Here is a 19499-nt window from a genome sequence, read left to right as displayed (position 1 = left end):
GATTCATGCTTGGTTTTAGGGGTTTTAGGAAAATCATCTCCTGGTTGTTCCAGAGGAAGTACAATATTTCGTTAAAAATAGGCAGTATTAGGTTGCCGTATTTGAAATTATGTGATATACAGATCTCCAAGAATGGCTTTAGCATTGTGAGTTGGTGTATCAAGCGCCGAATGTTACATAATGGTGATTTTCAGCAAGTCGATGAAATTAGTATTAAAAGCAGTTTCTTGAACTCAGAACTTACAAAACTAGTCACTTTAGTTGTCAAAGATGTTCGTATTAACAAAGACATTGGGCAGAACCCTGATTTCGTGTCAAATTCGGAGTACAATCCCACTCCACTTGATTTCAGAGATAAGAAAATTCCTCATTTTATCAACACATTTGCACAGGTAGGTTAATCAAAGTGCTTGATTTTCTTTACACAAGGTTTTAGTTTATGGCGGTACACGTGTATAATGTGTCTGCGATGTTGTTACGTTCTGAAACCCCTGGATGTCTTACACATGCCACTGCAGCTGAATTGAGACTAGATGGTAGCATTTTAAAAAATGCGAGCTTGTTATTGGTTACTTTAAATTTAATAGATGCGTCCGCTAAAGTTCTAAGGCATGCTGAAAATCAGTTAAAAGAGAGTTGTTTAGCTGAATTTAGGTTTGGAGTTTCAATGGAGGTGATTTTAGTAGCACAAGGTCCTCTGTCTGTAGAGGTAAATTTAATAATTTTTGTAGAAGTGTAATTAGATTGAAGTTTTAGAAACTCCATTTTAAAATGTGTCAGACAAGTTCTATTATCAATGATAGTTTTTATAGCATTTCTTATGGTAATAAGATTACTAGAAAAGTGGAAGAGGTTGAACATGTTGAAGATGATTTAATACAGAGGATTTTGCCTCTAATACCTAAGGTAGGTTTGTAATTGTAAAGTAAGTCAAGGTCAACGCTATTTCAAATTCACTGAGTATACACAGTGATTTTTTTATTGACTGTATGACAGGCCTGTCAACTGACAAAATAATAATTCCCCAAAAAATATTTCATATATTATCCGTTCACGATCTTTATATAGTAGGGTTGGCCATGAAAATCAATTGAGTTTGTTGAAGAATAAAAATTCCCTGAACTTTTTTCGTTAGGTTATGTTTTATTGAATTAAAGGCTAAAAAATATGTCAGAAATATAAACATTGTTGCCGATACTTCCAATTGTCAGTAGCACTGACCAAGTTAACGGTATCCATTTCTTAGAAACCATAAAACTTGACGCTATTTAAAACAGTTATTATTTTATATTTTTAAAAAATTCAAAAATCGAGAAATGGAAAGATTCCCAAAATTGAGGTGTTGAAAAGTTGAGAAACGGAAAATTTTAAAAATCGTTAAATTGAAAAATGTAACATTAGAAAAGAAAAATTGGAACATTAAAAAATGAAAAAATCGTAAAATAGAAAAATATAAAATCATTATAAATAGAGAAATTGAAGAATTGAAAAATTGGAAAATGTAATAATTCAAAAAAAAAAAAAAAATTGAAAAAACTATTTTAGGCATTTTCTTTTTAAATAATGTCGCAATGATCCGTGAATCTGTCACAATGACAAATTATGTATGCTGACAAAATTAAAACATTTGTTTGCTTGATAAAAAAATTGTGTCTAATAATTCTGATCTTATATTTTGCCTTTGTTTTCTTAACATACATATAGCCATCTTTTCACAACAAAAAACTTAGAACATGATTAAAATGGTACGTTTTTGTAAGGAAATGTAGATTTTGCAATTATGTTATGAGGCGGAGCCTAATTACATAATTGATATTTCCGTATACAAATTTTCCATTTTAAACATAAGCCCACCCACCCGCCCTATCTCAATTGTGATGATTTTTTTTAATCGTTGTGAATCAAGTGGGGGGAGCTTACCGGCAAAATATTTGTTTCTTTACAAGAAAATAAAAATATTTTCTTGAATAAGACGATATTCAAGAACATATAAACATAGAAACGACGAATAAAAAAATCATCGGAATTAAGATAGGGCGGGTGGGGCTCATATTTTGTCTTTTTTTTCTTAATATCTACATAGCCATCTTTTCACAACAAAAAAACATGTACATTAAGAAAAAAAGGCTAAATATAAACCCCGCCCACCCACCCATCTCAATTGTGATGATTTTTTTCATTCTTAGAAACATAAAACAGGTTTCCAATAGTAAATTTTTGTAAGGCATTATGGATTTTGCAATTAGGATCCGCCCCTCGGCTTACGACGAATAAAAAAAAATCATCAGAATTGAGATAGGGCGGGTGGGCAGGGCTTATATTTTGTTTTTTATTTTCTTAATATACATAGCCATCTTTTCACAACAAAAACAACATGTACATTAAGAAAAAAAGGCTAAACATAAACCCCGCCCCCCCACCCCATTTCAATTGTGATGATTTTTTTGTATTCTTAGAATCTCAAAACACGTTTACAATAGTAAATTTTTGTAAGGCATTATGAATTTTGCAATTAGGATCCGCCTCTCGGCTTACGACGAATAAAAAAATCATCAGATTTAAGATAGGGCGGGTGGGCGGGGCTTATTTTTTGTCTTTTATTTTCTTAATATACATAGCCATCTTTTCACAAAAAAAACAACATGTACATTAAGAAAGAAAACGCTAAATATAAACCCCGCCCACCCACCCCATCTCAATTGTGATGATTTTTTTTATTCTTAGAATCTCAAAACACGCTTACAATAGTAAATTTTTGTAAGGCATTATGGATTTTGCAATTAGGATCCGCCTCTCGGCTTACGACGAATAAAAAAAAATCATCAGAATTGAGATAGGGCGGGTGGGCGGGGCTTATATTTTGTCTTTTATTTTCTTAATATACATAGCCATCTTTGCACAACAAAAACAACATGTACATTATGAAAGAAAACGCTAAATATAAACCCCGCCCACCCACCCCATCTCAATTGTGATGATTTTTTTTATTCTTAGAATCTCAAAACACGCTTACAATAGTAAATTTTTGTAAGGCATTATGGATTTTGCAATTAGGATCCGCCTCTCGGCTTACGACGAATAAAAAAAATCATCAGAATTGAGATAGGGCGGGTGGGCGGGGCTTATATTTTGTCTTTTATTTTCTTAATATACATAGCCATCTTTGCACAACAAAAACAACATGTACATTATGAAAAAAAGGCTAAATATAAACCCCGCCCACCCACCCCATCTCAATTGTGATGATTTTTTTTTTATTCTTAGAATCTCAAAACACGTTTACAATAGTAAATTTTTGTAAGGCATTATGAATTTTGCAAGTAGGATCCGCCTCTCGGCTTACGACGAATAAAAAAAAATCATCAGAATTGGGATAGGGCGGGTGGGCGGAGCTTATATTTTGTCTTTCATTTTCTTAATGTACATAGCCATCTTTTCACAACAAAAACAACATGTACATTAAGAAAAAAATGCTAAATATAAACCCCGCCCACCCACCCCATCTCAATTGTGATGATTTTTTTTATTCTTAGAATCTCAAAACACGTTTACAATAGTAAATTTTTGTAATGCATTATGAATTTTGCAATTAGGATCTGCCTCTCGGCTTACGACGAATACAAAAATCATCAGATTTAAGATAGGGCGGGTGGGCGGGGCTTATATTTTGTCTTTTATTTTCTTAATATACATAGCCATTTTTTCACAAAAAAAAACAACATGAACATTAACAAAAAAAGGCTAAATATAAACCCCACCCACCCACCCCATCTCAATTGTGATGATTTTTTTATTCTTAGAATCTCAAAAAACGTTTACAATAGTAAATTTTTATAAGGCATTATGAATTTTGCAATTAGGATCCGCCTCTCGGCTTACGACGAATAAAAAAAAATCATCAGATTTAAGATAGGGCGGGTGGGCGGGGCTTATATTTTGTCTTTTATTTTCTTAATATACATAGCCATCTTTTCACAACAAAAACAACATGTACATTAAGAAAAAAAGGCTAAATATAAACCCCGCCCACCCACCCCATCTCAATTGTGATGATTTTTTTATTCTTAGAATCTCAAAACACGTTTACAATAGTAAATTTTTGTAAGGCATTACGGATTGTGCAATTAGGATCCGCCTCTCGGCTTACGTCGAATAAAAAAATTATCAGAATTGAGACAGGGCGGGTGGGCGGGGCTTATATTTTGTCTTTTATTTTCTTAATATACATAGCCATCTTTTCACAACAAAAACAACATGTACATTAAGAAAAAAGGCTAAATATAAACCCCGCCCACCCACCCCATCTCAATTCTGATGATTTTTTTCATTCGCCGTAAACCAAGGGGGCGGAGCTTAACTGCAAAATACTTTTTGCTGTACAAGAAATTAAAAACATATTTTTGAGTATCGTGTTCAAAAAATGCAGGCATATTAAGAATAAAAGGCTAAATATAAACCCCGCCCACCCACCTCATCTCAATTGTGATGTTTTTTTTATTCTTAAAAACTTCAAACACGTTTAAAATGATATATGGTATCATATATTGACTCCGACTAACTCTGTATAGTTAAATAAAGTAGAAAAGTGGCAATCCAGCTCAAAGCAAATGTCAATCAGACTACTGCCAGACAAAAAACTAAATCATCAAATCAGTTTATCCAACTTAAAGAAAAAATATCAAAGCCTACTTTACTTTATAAAGATCGTGAATGGATAATATTTTAAAATAATAAATTTTCATTGCGTCTTAGGTATGCTTCCTACAAATCGACGACACCTCCCTCAAAGGTGTGAAAGAAAACAGCCAGATCGAGTACAACTCGTCCTTGAAAAAACTAGCCCTAACCTACAGGTGCTCAAAATCCGAAAACTCCGGAGTTTTCCCCCACGTGTCCTTCAACTTCTCCATGTGCGACCTGCGCTTACAAAACAGCAAAGAAAAACTCCTTTCCTTAAAATCCCTCTCAGTCGACGCCAAGCTGAAAGGCGACATCGTCAACATCTACTTCCAAATGAACACATTCTTGATAACGTACAACCACGACGTCATCCACCGCTGGGTCTACAACAACTTCCTCAAAAACCGCCAACTACATCACCTGAAAGAAAAAACTGACACAACGAAAACGGTTGCCACCAGTCCTGGCAACTCCCTAATCGAGAACATCGTCAAAAAGCTGGTGATAAACATCTGCGCGGAGTTTTCGCAAGTCTCCGCCACTATTAAGCTCAGCGGCCACAACTCCTCCGTGGGTTTCAACCACGTCAAGCTCATGCTGGAGCAAGCGCAGAAGCACAGAGGTCCTTCGTATAATTCGTATTTTCTGAATTTGCTGCTTCTGGACCGGCACTGGCAGACGGAGTGTCTGATTGAGTCGTTCTGGTGGAGCTTCAAGGAGTGGAATCAGGACGCTAATGTTTCGAAGAAGATGCATATTTGGGCCACTCCAGTTTATTTTGTCAAGGTTTTGGTGAAGGTGTGTACGCACGAGAATAGTCAGATGGAGGTTGTGGCGTTTTTGGATATGGTGCAGCTGGAGTGGTCGCTGGAGTTGGCGGCGTGTGTGCTTTTGGCTATCAAGTAGGTTGGGTGGGAGTTGTGGCGGGTGTTTTAGTTTTAATTTTGTGTTTTAGGTGTTTGAAGCAGTATGGGTTGGACAGGGAGAAGATTTCGGGGGAGAGGAGGGTGGAGAAGGGGGGGTTGGGGCCGCAGGTGTATGTGAATGTGGGGATTAATTATTTTAACTGTTTCTTCCAGTCGCAGAATACAGGTAATTTTTATGATTTTGATTTTAATTAATAAATAACAGCGCTATTTGCATGCTATTTTACACATTTTAAATAGTATTTACTTGGTAAAGTTTTGAGGTGACGTCACCAAAATTTTGGTGGGGATGGTGCGACAAATTTTGATTGGCTGATGATAATCTCGAACCATGTACTAAATTTCGAAGTTTTTCTTTTACAAAAAGTCAGTTCATGTCGTCACCAAATTTTTGTAGGGGTTAAACGAATAATTTGCACATTTTTTGAGCTAAATTTACAGACTTTTATATGATTTTGAATTTTTTCCCAAAAATCTTGATATCCGAGGTAAAAAATTGGTCGAAAGTTATCTCGATGGAACTTCCCTTGCCTCTGAAAGGCAGCCCAACAAATCCCGCTTTCCGTTATAAAAATTTTTTACGATTTTTTTTGACAACCTCTATAAATTAAAAACTAGTGGCGTAGATAACATTTCCATGGCCTTCTTGAAAAATCGAAATATCGAGAAATCGAGCAATGGAAAATAAAAAAATTTTGAAATCTAAAAATTGCAAAATCGAAAAACTAATCCGAAAAGTTGGAAAATCGAGCAATTGACTTAAAAAAAAAAATTAAAAACCTAACATTTTAAAAATCGAGAAATCAAAAAATTAAAATTAAACTATTAGAAATCAAAACACCAAAAAGTCGAGAAATCAACAAACCGAAAAATCTAAAATTAAAAAATTCAAAAATTGAAAAACCCAGAAATGGAAAAAAAATCCCAAAATTGAAGTGTTGAAAAATTGAGAAATCCAAAACTTGAAAAACTGGGAAGTTGAGAAATGGAAAATAGGAAAAATTGAAACATTAAAAAATTAAAAAATTGTAAAATCGAAAAATCGAAATAGTGCAAAATCGAAAAATTACATTTTAAACGATTGACAAAAAAAATCGATAAATTGATGAAAAACCGAGAAATCATAAGGAGAAATCTAAAAATTTAAAAACGGAAAAATTGAAAAATCTAAAAATTAAAATTTAAAAATCAAAAACTGGAAAATCAATAAAATGAAAAGTCGAAAAATCGAAAATTTAAAAAGTAAAAAATTGACATGTCAAAAATTGAATAATCCCAAAACTCAAATATCGAGAAATTGAAAAATCCCAAAACAAATGCAAAAATTGGGAAATCGAAAAATTGAAAAATCGAAACATCGGAAAATTTTAAAATCGAAAAATCAAAATTGAAAAACCAGCAAATCGGAACATTGAGAAATGGAAACATTAAAAGATCGAAAAATTGAAAAATCGAGAAATCGAAATAGCCCAAAACCGAAATATCGAAAAATTAAAATTTAAAAAACTGAAAAATTGGGATAGAAAAATTGAAGAATCGAAAAACTGAAAAATACCAAAACTCGAATATCGATAAATTTAATCAATCAAAATTTGAAAAATTGAAAAATCCAAACATCGAAAAATTTGAAAATCGAAAAGTTGAAAAATCGAAAAAACCGAAACATCGAAAATTCGAGAAATCGAGAAGTCGAAAAATTGAGAAATCGAGAAATCGGATACCCCAAAATCGAATAATCAAAAAATTAAAATTTGAAAAATAAAAAATTAAACATCAAGAAATCAAAATATCAAAAACGGAAAACTTAACCAAAATTGAGAAATCGAAAAGTTGACCAACTGAAACATTCAATAATTAAAAAATTGTAAAATAGAAAAATGTTAAATTAGAAAAGAAAAATTGAAAAATCCAAAAATTGAAGAATTGAAAAATCGAGAAAAAAAATTGTCCAAAGTCGAAAAATTAAACTGTGGAAAGTCGAAAAATCGGGAAACAATCGAAACATCGAAATCATATAAACAGAGAAATTGAAAAATTGAAAAACTGAAAAATCGAAAAATTTAAAAAACCAAAAATTGAAAAATGAAAAGTTGAAAAATCAAAAAATTAATAAAACGAGAAATCGAAAAATTTAAAATTAAAAGAATAAAAAATAAACATTTAAAAAACTGAAGAATCGAACAACTGAAAAAACCCAAAATTCAAATATTATTCGAAATTGATAAATGGATACATTGAAAAATCGAAAAACTGCAATCCGAAAAATCGAGCAATCGAAACGTAAAAATTTTAAAATCTAAAACTTAAAAAATCGAGAAATAGAAAAATTAAAGATAAAACATTAAGAAATCGAGACAGCAAAAGATCGACAAACCGAAAAATCTAAAATTTAAAAAATCGAAAAATTGAAAAATTCAGAAATGGAAAAATTCCCAAAATTGAGGTGTTGAAAAGTTGAGAAATCGAAAACTTTTTTTTTTAAATTGAGACATTTAAAAACTATCGTTAAACAGAAAAATGTGAGATGAGCAAAGAAAAATTGAAAAAGAGAAATCGAAAATTTTAAACATTAAAAAATTTAAAATCAAAGAATACTAAATTTGAAAAGAAAAACCGAAAAATTCAAAAATTGAAGCATCAAAAAATTTAAAAAAATTAAAAAATGAGAAGCATCAAAAAATTAAAAAATGAGAAATCAAAATTAGTCCAAAATTGAAAAATTAAACTCTGAAAAATTTATAAATTAAAAAAAATTGGTAAATTGCTGAAAACCGAGAAATTATAAACACAGAAATTGAAAAACTGAAAAATTTGACGGAAATTCCCTGAGTACAAAAATGGAAATATCTAAAAATGTAAAATTTAAAAAACGAAAAATCAAAACCTGAAAAATCAACAAAACGAGAATTCGAAAATTTCAAAATTTAAAAAATTAAAAATTAAAATATCAAAAAATTGATGAATCGAAAAATTGAAAAAGCCCAAAACTCAAATATCGGAAAGTTGATCAATCCAGAAATTGAAAAACTGAAGAATAGAAGAAAAATTGAAAAATCGAAACATCGAAAAATTTGAAAATCTTAAAAAGTCGAAAAATAGAAAAACCGACAAATCGAAAAATTAAAAATCGAAGCATCAAAAGATCGAGATGTCGAGAAATCGACAAACCAAAAAATCTATAATTTAAAAAACGAAAATTTTCCGTTTTTGGATAATTTCCCAAAATTGAGGTATTAGTTGAGAAATCGAAAACTTGAAAAAATTGAAAAATGTAAAAATCAAAAAACGAAAAATTGAAAAATCAAAAACTGAAAAATTAATAAAACCAGATATCCAAAAATTTTAAAAATTAAAATTTCCAAAAATTGAATCGAAAAATTTAAAAATCCCAAGACTCAAATATCGGAAAATTGATCAATGGATAGAATGGAAAATTGAAAAATTGAAGAATCGAGAAATTGAAAAATCCCAAAACTGAAATGCAAAAATTGGGAAATCGAAAAATTGAAAAGTCGAAATATCGAAAAATTTGAAAATCGTAAAATCGAAAAACTAAAAATAAAACATCAAGAAATCAAAACACCCAAAGATGGATAAGTCGTGAAATCGACAAACCAAAAAATATGAAATTAAAAAAAAAATTGAAAAATCGAGAAATAGAAAAATTCTCAAAATTGAGGTGTTAAAAAGTTGGGAAATCGAAAGCTTGGAAAATTGAAACATTAAAAAATTTAAAAATCCTAAAATAGAAACATGTAAAATTTGAAAAATCAAAAAATCGAGAAACATTAATCGAAACATCGAAATCATAGAGAAATTGAAAAATCATAAAACGAGAAATCGAAAAATCGAAAATTTAAAAAATTAAAATACTAAAAAATTGAAGAATCGAAAAATTGAGAAATACCAAAACTCAAATGTCGAAAATCAAATTGAAAAATTGAAAAAACAAAATGTTAAACATTGGGAAATTGGAAAATTGAAAACTCGAAACATTGAAAAATTTGAAAATCGAAAAGTCGAAAAACCGAGAAATCGCGAAAATCGAAACATTGAACAACTGGAAAATCGATACATCAAGATATGGAAACATCAAAAGAGCGAGAAATCGAGACATCGAAAAATTGTAAAATCGAAAAGTCGAAGTAGACCAAAATTGAAATATAGAAAAATTAAAATTCAAGATGAAAAATTTAAATTTAAAAACATCGATAAATTGATAAATTGAAAAATTGAAAATTTGAAATATCTGAAAACAGCAGAATCGAAATATCGAAATCATAAATAGAGAAATCGAAAAATCTAAAATTTTGAAAATAAAAAATTAAGGTATAAAAAATCTGAAGAATCGAAAAATTCAAAAATACCAAAACTCCAATATCGAAAAATTATCAATCGATACTTTGAAAAATCGATAAAAAAATGAAAAATCAAGAAAATGTGAAATCTCAGAACTGAAATGTAGAAAAATTGGGAAATCGAAAAATTCTAAAATCGAAACATCAATAAAACTGATTTCGAAAAATTGAAAAATCGAAAAGTCGAAAATTTTTTTCTCAAAACTGAAATAATGAAAAATCGACTATTCGAAAAATTGAAAAATTAGCAAATCGAGAAATTGAAAAATCGAAAAATTAAAAATCGAAAATACATGTAGTTGCAGTGATAAACCACAAGTAAATACATTGATAAGACGTAATCAAATTTTTGGAGGGGATAAACGAAGAAATTTTAAGATTTTGTGTTTTTTAAGATGAATTTATAGATTTTTTCTATGACTTAGAATTTAGATGTCTAAGGTGAAAAATAAGGGCGGATTAATAAATCACAGCGCTATTTGTATATTATTTTACACATTTTAAATAGCATTTTCTTGGCAAAGTTTTGAAGTGACGTCACTAAAATTTTAGTGGGGTTTCGATTATTAGTGTTATATAAATATAAATATCAATCAAAATTAATTTCAACTTCACAAGATCAGTCTAGTTTTCTCTTGACTTAAAAAATTTTAGTTTTTTTTAAATTTGCCCCCTGAGAGCCCTCTCTACCCATTTCAGAATACTTCGTCGTCCAACTAAACTCCGTCGACATCACCAAAACCCTCGACTCCACCAACGTAAAATTCGAAGAATTCAAAATCTTCACCGTTAACAACACCGGCGCCTACTACTGCTGCCTCCGCACCGAAGACATCTCGAACTTCAAAACCTTCGTTCAACAAGCCCAGATCGACTTCCGCCCCTCCGAAAACAGCATAAGCCTATCCGAAGAGATCCGCATCTACTGGTCCACCAACTTCCACCTCAAAACCCTCCTCCTCGTCCGCGACATCCTCGACTTCGTCAACGACCTCCGCGAGGAGATCAACCTGCCCCTGCGCCAAACCCCGCCCTCCAACGACACCGTCTACACCTGCTCCATCAGCGGCATCTTCGCCTTCTACATCGAGATCTCGCACAAGTACTCCGCGAAGATCTCCATCGACGGCTTAAACATCTCCAAGACCCCGCACGATCTCTCCGTGGAGAACACCGCCGCCGTGGTGGCCATCGACGGCGCGGATATTTTCACCATCAAAGGTCTAGCAGTGCACAGAATCGTCGATAGTCAATTGATCCGAGACGAGCGTCTGGATAACGAGAATTTCAAAGTCGCTTGGAATAAGACGTGGGGGCTTTCGGTGGATTTGTTCAAGGCCGTTTTTCCGTACAAGCACAATTATGCGGATGCCGTGCAGAATGAGCTCATTTCCGTATTTAAGTGGTTGAAGATCGTGCATAATTATAAGAAGGTTCCGTTTACGGGGGACAGTCCGCTTCCGAGCGATTTGTTGATTAATGTTAAGGAGTTCTTGTTTGAGATGAGCGACGACCCGTTCGAGGTGAAGCTGAGGGACAACTTTGAGCTTCTGGAGGACGAGTACAACGAGAGCACCAAGAGGCTGAAGATGCTCAAGGAGAAGGTGGCGGAGTTGTGCAAAACGCATCTGCATTTACCAGCCGGGAAGGTGGAGGAGTTGTACAATAATTTGAATAGGAAGAACGCGGAGATTTACATCCAGAGGTCGAAGCAGATGCTGCGGAACGCCCCACCGAGGACGAGGTTGTTCGCCTGGAGCATGACCATGGTGGAAATCATGGTAAATTGTTTCCACTTATTTATTATTATTTTTTTTTATTATGGATACTTAAATATCTAAAGATTTTGGCGGATCCGTCCATCCACGGCGCCGAGAACGTGATCAAAGTGATGAAGGAAATCGACGCGGACACTCCATGGCCCGAGGAGCACCTGGAGTTCACCACCTTGTGGTGTCGCGTGGTGTCCTTGAGGTGTAAGGAGTGGAAGTTTCAGCTGAGGGATTTCCCGCAGCCTTTGCTGGATATCAGGCAGTGCTACATTTGTGGGCAGCTGGTGGGGGCGGAGCAGGTGGCGCCAAGACGGGGTAAGGTGCAACTAAGCGTTTATTTTATTTTTTATCGGGTGGTGACAATGCGTCGGTGGAGCGCTTTTTGCGGGAAAATGCGCCCATCATGTCCATGAGTCCCTGGGCCATGTCCATGAAGTCGAGGACGAAGCCGATGAGGCCGTCGATGATGTCGTCGGTCATGGACATCTTGTTCGAGTTTCTTATTGGGGCATTTTTCGCCTGGAAATTGACGCTGTTAGAGTGTAAAAGTCTGGTAGTAGGCCGTGAAATTTATTTTGACGTTTATTTGACAGTTATTTGATTTAAACTGTGAAATTGAATAAGGAACGCATTGGTGTTGTTGCTTTAAAAATAAATTTGATAAAAAGTGAGGTTAGTTAAACTGTTCTGCTGGGGTTTTTTGTTGAATACGATTGACATCGAAAAAACACCCTATACCCAGTAATTTTCCAAAATTTACACTAGTAAGTACATATATGATAAATGAAATCCAGAAATTATGTGTTGTGTTGTAAAAAATTTTGGGTTATTAATTTGGTGACTAACTGAATGAAGCAAATTTTTGAGTTGGCAATTCTGACTGACAGCATTGTTAACATGTCAGTTTACAGTTGTCAACTTTGACAGGAGCGCGTCTAACACGCGATGGGAAGATGACTTAAATTTCATTTTGACAATCGGGTATGGCATGATAAAAGTTTAAATATGTTGCCAACCTGACAAAAAATTTTCCTGGAGCAGTTGCAATTCTTGTCGAAGATTTTCGAAGGTTAGGTTCTTGACGTTTGCCGAAGATTTTGGAACGCCGTACTTTATAAAATTTGTAAAGTGTATAAAGTAAGCAAAAATTAAAAAAAAATAAAATAAAAATAACAAAAAGTTAAAGAATCGAAAAATTGAAAAATCCCAAAACTCACATATCGGAATAAAATTTGAAATTTGAAAACTCGAAAAACAGAAAAACAGAAATCTAAAAATCGAAATATCGGACAATTGGAAAATCGAAACACCGAGAAATGGAAACATCAAAGGATCGAGAAATCGAAAAATTAAAAATTGAAAAATGTAAAAACTGAAAAATTGAAAAACTGAAAAATCGAAAAATTTAAAAACCGAAAAATTGCAAAATCGAAATAAATCGAGAAATGGAAAATTCTAAAATTTAAAAAATTAAAAATTGAAGTATCAAAACAGTGAAGAATCGAAAAATTGAAGAATACGAAAACTCAAAAATCCAAATATTTGATTAATTGATAAATTGAAAAATTGAAATAAAAAAATCCAGAAACTGAAAAAAGTGGCGTAGATAACATTCCCGTGGCCTTCTTGAAAATCGAAATATCAAGAAATCGAATACTGGAAAATTTTTTAAAATCGAAGAATTGAAAAATCGAAAAACTAATCCGAAAGTCAAAAAATCGAGCAAATGAAACTTAAAAAAAATTAAATCCCTAAAATTTAAAAAATTGAGAAATCAAAAAACTAATAATAAAACATCAAGAAATCAAAATACCAAAAAATCGAGAAGTCGAGAAATCAACAAACCGAAAAGTTTAAAATTTAAAATATTCGAAATTGGGGTGCTGAAAAGTTGAGATCTCGAAAACGTGAAAAATGTAAAATTAGGAAAGGAAAACTGGAAAATCGATAAATCGAAATTACCCAAAATCGAAAAATGAAATTTTGGAAAATCGAAAAATCGGGAAACAATCGAAACATCGAAATCATATTGTATATAGAGAAATTGAAAAATTGAAAAATCGGAAAATTTTAAAAATAAAAAATTTACATCAAAAAATTGAAAAATACCAAAACTCAAATATTGGAAAATTGATCAATAATTAGATTGAAAAATTGAAAAACCGAAGAAAAATTGAAAAATCTCAAAATTGAAATCTAGAAAAATTGGGAAATCGAAAAATTGAAAAATCCAAACATCGAAAAATTTGAAAATCGAAAAGTTGAAAAATAGAAAAACTAAGAAATCAAAAAATCGAAACATCGGACAATTATTGGAAAATCGAAACTTCGAGAAATAGAAACATCAAAAGATTCTGAAATCGAGAAGTCGAAAAATTGAAAAATCGAGAAATCGAAATAGCAGAAAATCGAAATATCGAAAAACTAAAATTTAGAAAACTGAAAAATTTTAGTTTAAAATAAATCGATAAATTGAAAAATGGAGAAACAGAATATCGAAATCTCGAAATCATAAGTAGAGAAATCAAAAAATGTAACATTTAAAAAATGAAAAATTGAAAATTGCAAAACCGAAAATAAAAAAAAAAAAAACGAGAAATTGAAAAGCTAAAATTTAAAAAATTAAAAATTGAAGCATCGAAAAATTGAAAAATACCAAAACTGAAATGTAAAAATTAGAAAATCGCAAAATTGCAAATTCGAAACATCGAGAAATGAAAACATCTAAAGATAGAGAAATCGAGAAGTCGAAAAATTAAGATTTAAAAAATTGAAAAATTTAAGTTAAAAAAAATCACTAAATTGAAAATTCGAAAAATCGGGTAACAGATTATCGAAATCATAAGTAGAGAAATCGAAAAATTGAAACACTGAAAAGTCGAAAAACTTTACCGAAAAATTGAAAAATAGGAAAATGTAAAATTTAAAAAATGAAAAACAGAAAATCGAAAAACTGAAAAATCAAAAAACGAGAAATCGAAAATATCTAAAATTTAAAAAATGAAAAATTTAGATAGGTCTCAAAAAATGGAAGAATCGAAAAATTGGAAAATATCAAAACTGTAATATCGAAAAATTTGATTAATCGATAAATTGAAAAACTGAAAAAAAATGAAAATCCAGAAATTGAAAAATTTCAAAATTGAAGTGTAGAAAAATTGGGAAATCGATACATTGAGAAATCGATACATCAAAAGTCCGAGAAACCGGGAATACGAAAAATTGATAAATCGAGAAATCGAATAGCCCAAAATCGAAATATCAAAAAATTAAAATTTGAAAAACCCAAAAATTTAAATTTAAAAAAAATCTATAAATTTAAAAATCAATTAATCAGGAAAATGACTACCTAATCGAAAAATCGAAACATCGAATTCTTAGAAATAGAGAAATCGAAAAACATGAAAAACAAAAACTTAAGAACCGAAAAATTGAAAAATCGAAAAACTAGAAAGTCAAAACAATCCAGAAATCGAAAAATTGAAAAATCGAAGAAAAATTGAAGAATCGAAAAATTGAAAGATAAAATTCAAATAACCCAAAGTTCATCAATCAATAAATTGAAAAATTGAAAAAATCGAAGAAAAATTGAAGAATCGGAAAATTGGAAAATTCCAATACTGAAATGTAAAAATTGGGGAATAAAAAAATGAAAAATCGAAACATCGAGAAATTGAAAATCGAAAAGTCGAAAAAGCAAGAAACCGAAACAGTGCACAATTGGAAAATCGAAACATCGAGAAGTGGAAACATGAATAAATAGAGAAATCGAGAAATCGAAAAATTGAAAAATGGAGAAATCGAAATAGCCCAAAGTGGAAAAACTGAAGAAAAAATCGATAAATTGAAAAATTGATGAAAAATCGGGAAACAGCATAATCGAAATATCGACATCATAAGTAGAGAAATCGAAAAATTGAAAAACTGAAAAATCGAAAAATTTAAAAACCAAAAAATTGAAAAATCCAAAAATCTAAAATTTAAAAAATGAAAATTTGAAAATCGAAAAACTGAAAAATCGAAATAACAAGAAATCGAAAAATCTAAAATTTAAAAAATAAAAAATTGAAATATCAAAAAATCGAAGAATCGGAAAATTGAAAAATACCAAAACTCGAATATCGAAAAATTTGATTCATCCAGAAATTGCAAAAGTTTCAAAACTGAAATGTAGAAAAATTGGGAAATCGAAAAATTGAAAAATCCAAACATCGAAAAATTTGAAAATCGAAAAGTCGAAAAATTGAAACACCCAGAAATTGAAAAATCGAACAACTGGAAAATCGATACATTGAGAAATCGAAACATCAAAAGTTTGAGAAATCGAGAAGTAGAAAAATTGAATATGTAATCGAAATATGTATGTAAAATTGAAAAACGAAAAATTGAATAATCGAAAAATTGAGTCCCAAAAACTCAAATATCGGAAAATTGATCAATCGATAAATTGAAAAACTGAAAAATCGAAGAAAAATTAAAGAATCCAGAAACTGAAAAAATCCAAACAGAAAAATTTAAAAATCGAAAAGTCGAAAAATAGAAAAACTGGGAAATTGAAAAATCGAGAAATCGAAATATCGAAAAATTTAAATTTAAAAAAATCGACAAATTGAAAAATCGGTAAACAGAACAATCGAAAAATCGAAAAATTGAAAAAGTGAAAAATAGAGAAATTTAAAAACCGAAAAATCGTAAAATGTAAAATTTAAAAAATGAAAAATAGAGAAATTTAAAAACCGAAAAATCGTAAAATTGAAAAATCCAAACATCAAAAAATTTGAAAATGGAAAAGTCAGAAAATCGAATCACCGAAAAATCGAAAAACCGAAACATCGAACATCTGGAAAATCGATACATTGAGAAATCGATACATCAAAATTTCTGGAAATTGAGAAGTCGAAAATCGATAAAATCCAGAAATTGGATAGTCCAAAATCGAAATATCAAAAAATTAAAATTTGAAAAACCAAAAAATTTAAACTAAAAAAAATCGATAAAACAGGAAACTGAATAATTGAAAAATCTTCCCTTGCACGTGAAGTACATCAAACAATTCCAGCTTTTTCGAAAATCGTAAAATTTGACTTTGGGAAACTTTATTTTTTTTGCCCCTACAAGTTAAAAAATATAGATAATACCAGTTACAGTTTTAAGAAAAAAAAAAGCTCATAAGTGTATTGAACTGATAACAGAATCAGACCCGCGATCTTCGTATTATTAAGACAATTCTCCCAGCAACGGAACAACACTACTGACGTATTCTATTACTTTTATTAGTACAGATAAAAGGTTGGTATACAGTTCGGATTTTTTGCGAAAATGGAAATGCCTAGTAAAAAATTAAGACGGATTCATAAACTACAAATACAGGAGAGTGTTATTTGAGAAAGTTTAAATAGAATTTAGTAAGGAAATTTTGAGTTGCGACTTCAGATTATTGGTGATTAGATAAATTTCGGTTAGTATTTTATCATCTACACGATATTTCTACCATACATAAAAAATTTAACAACAATGAAAACATGAAAGTAGCTATTTACTTTACTACAACACAGAGTAAAAATAAATTTAGAAAAAGATTTTGTATCTTATTTATTACAGACACCCTCAGCGTTATTTCAGGAATTACAAGATAGGTAAAATTTATAAACCCTCCAGAAATTGGATGACGTCATCGTAAAAAATTCGACCATATTCGAAAATTTTGGAAATTTTATACGCACCAAATTCATTATTCACTAACTAAATACTTACTTTTCGGTTCGTCTTTTGACTTCTGTTTCCTTTATTACTTTGACTTTCAGCAAGATTAACGATTAAGGAAAAGAAAACTACGAAACATAGAAATTTTAAACCAGTTTTCATTTTTACGTCCCAACTAGAACTATTATTAGTAATTGTTGTTAATCTTTTAAAATCTGAATTTGCCCTTGGCTGACCATCACAGGATGTCATTTTAATCATTTTTGTTCCCATTGTTCATGTTTGTAATGATAATCGTCATTAACAATAACGAGATCATTAACAGAATGTCAGGTAAAATTTTGAAAATTCGAAAATGGTCATCTGTGCGCCACTAAATATTTGATATGAATAAATTATAAACACTAAATTTCAACTACAAAACTGAAGAAACAACAATTATGACAAATGACATCCCGCCTGAACTTTTAATCACGTTGTATTCAAAATAAATTATTCAGAAGTTAGAATTCGTTCATACTGAACCCACAATGAGCTCGAAACACTTGTCTTTGTACCAAAATCTGGGCAAAATTTGCGGCTACGCCCCTTGGAACTACACCCAATCATCCAGTGTTTTCGAAAAACTGTATTCTTTAATTCTAACCACATTCTACGTCACTGGATTTTTTATCAGCATTGACAAGAAAATAACCCTCGATTACCCAAAATACGGCCAGTTTGAAATTTTCACCAACGTTTTTCTAGACAGCTTATTTTTGTTACACAGTGTCCAAATTACAGTCGGCCCCACTTTCCTAAAACGTAAAAAGTGGCGCAAAATGTTAAGAAACCTACACCTCACAAAATCTGACACTAAAACTCGCACTTATTTACCACACTTTGAACTACTAGTGACACAAGTGGTCATATTTGTACAACTGATCTACTCCGTTACGATATGGGTGAGCATCTGGGGGTGGAACCATTTCACCGCCTATATCACATTCCACGTATTTTCATACTTATTAATTTCGTACAATTTTTACATAATTGCGTTTCTCCGTTCCCTTGTATTACGATACAAAGAAATTAAACACAATTGTGACGTCAGTGTCAGTGTTACCAAAATTGAAGAAAAGTTGCTGATACTGTCTGAAACTGTGGACTTATTTTCGGATGTTTTCGGGTGGTCGATTATTATAAACATCACCAATACGACGCTTCTATTGGCTGATTTGACCGTGGTTTTTATATCAGGAGAGATGAATTTTGGAACAGACGTAAATAACCTTAAAGTCGTCATTCATTACAGCCTCGAGATGTTATTTTTCATAGTAAGTAGTGGGTGTGGTAGTTTTGTAAAAATAGTAGTAATAAGTGTGACGTAGGTTCCACTGATCGTAATTCTACTGTATTGTCAATACATTCCGGAAGAAGCAGAAACGGTGTGGAAGAAATATCAGTCAGTTTTGGCAGACCCGGCTTTAGAATATGATGACAATAGGAACACGATGTCAATTATGGTGCCGATGTTTACAACTAATGGCTACTTTATTCTTAACAGGGCCGTGATAATGAAAATTTTTGCCTTTTTTACTACTTACGTAATAGTGGCTTTGCAGTTTGGAGGAACGATTATTTTGTTAGATTGAGGTTATTATTATTATTTAAATAAAAATCATACAGTGAAACAGGAAAGTGGAAGCGACAAAATTTTATTGAGGTTTCAGACCGACAACACTTTCGACAAAATCGAGCGTTTTTTGCGTCCAAATGACCCGATCATGTCTATGACTCCTTGGGCCGTTTCGGCCATTTCCATAAGGAATCCAATCGTGCTGCTTATGGCTTCGGCGGGGTCCACGTTGCTCATACACATTTTTTTGGAATTTTGGACGCCATTATTTCTCGCCTTAAACATACAAAAAACTAATCAATTGCTAAGTTTTTTATTCACGTTTTATTAATGTTTATTGATTTATTTTGTCTTTGATTCTGGTCACTACGTCCGCTATCGTTTCTTTCTTCTCGTCTATTTTATCCTTGATTTTGGTCTCCATTTTTGCAATTTTTTCCAT

The 19499-nt window shown here is 31.4% G+C and overlaps 1 protein-coding gene across 1 annotated transcript in view; it reads left to right on the top strand.

The window, feature by feature from the left end:
* LOC135132660 (protein hobbit) overlaps positions 1–19499 on the top strand; it is a 63908-nt gene that overhangs the window by 159 nt on the left and 44250 nt on the right. Inside the window, exons 2-9 of the mRNA XM_064060809.1 lie at positions 20–146; positions 195–392; positions 437–709; positions 757–906; positions 4753–5582; positions 5636–5772; positions 10664–11745; positions 11808–12051. Coding sequence (XP_063916879.1) covers positions 20–146; positions 195–392; positions 437–709; positions 757–906; positions 4753–5582; positions 5636–5772; positions 10664–11745; positions 11808–12051 — 3041 coding nt within the window. The remainder of the gene's footprint in view (positions 1–19; positions 147–194; positions 393–436; positions 710–756; positions 907–4752; positions 5583–5635; positions 5773–10663; positions 11746–11807; positions 12052–19499) is intronic.

This window comes from Zophobas morio, unplaced genomic scaffold, assembly GCF_036711695.1.
Source record: "Zophobas morio isolate AGI-343-1 ecotype UQ-CSIRO unplaced genomic scaffold, CSIRO_AGI_Zmor_V1 ptg000021l, whole genome shotgun sequence".
Lineage (NCBI taxonomy): Eukaryota > Metazoa > Arthropoda > Insecta > Coleoptera > Tenebrionidae > Zophobas > Zophobas morio.
The sequence above is the reverse complement of the archived record's forward strand: the minus strand, read 5'-3'. Positions and strand labels throughout refer to the sequence as shown.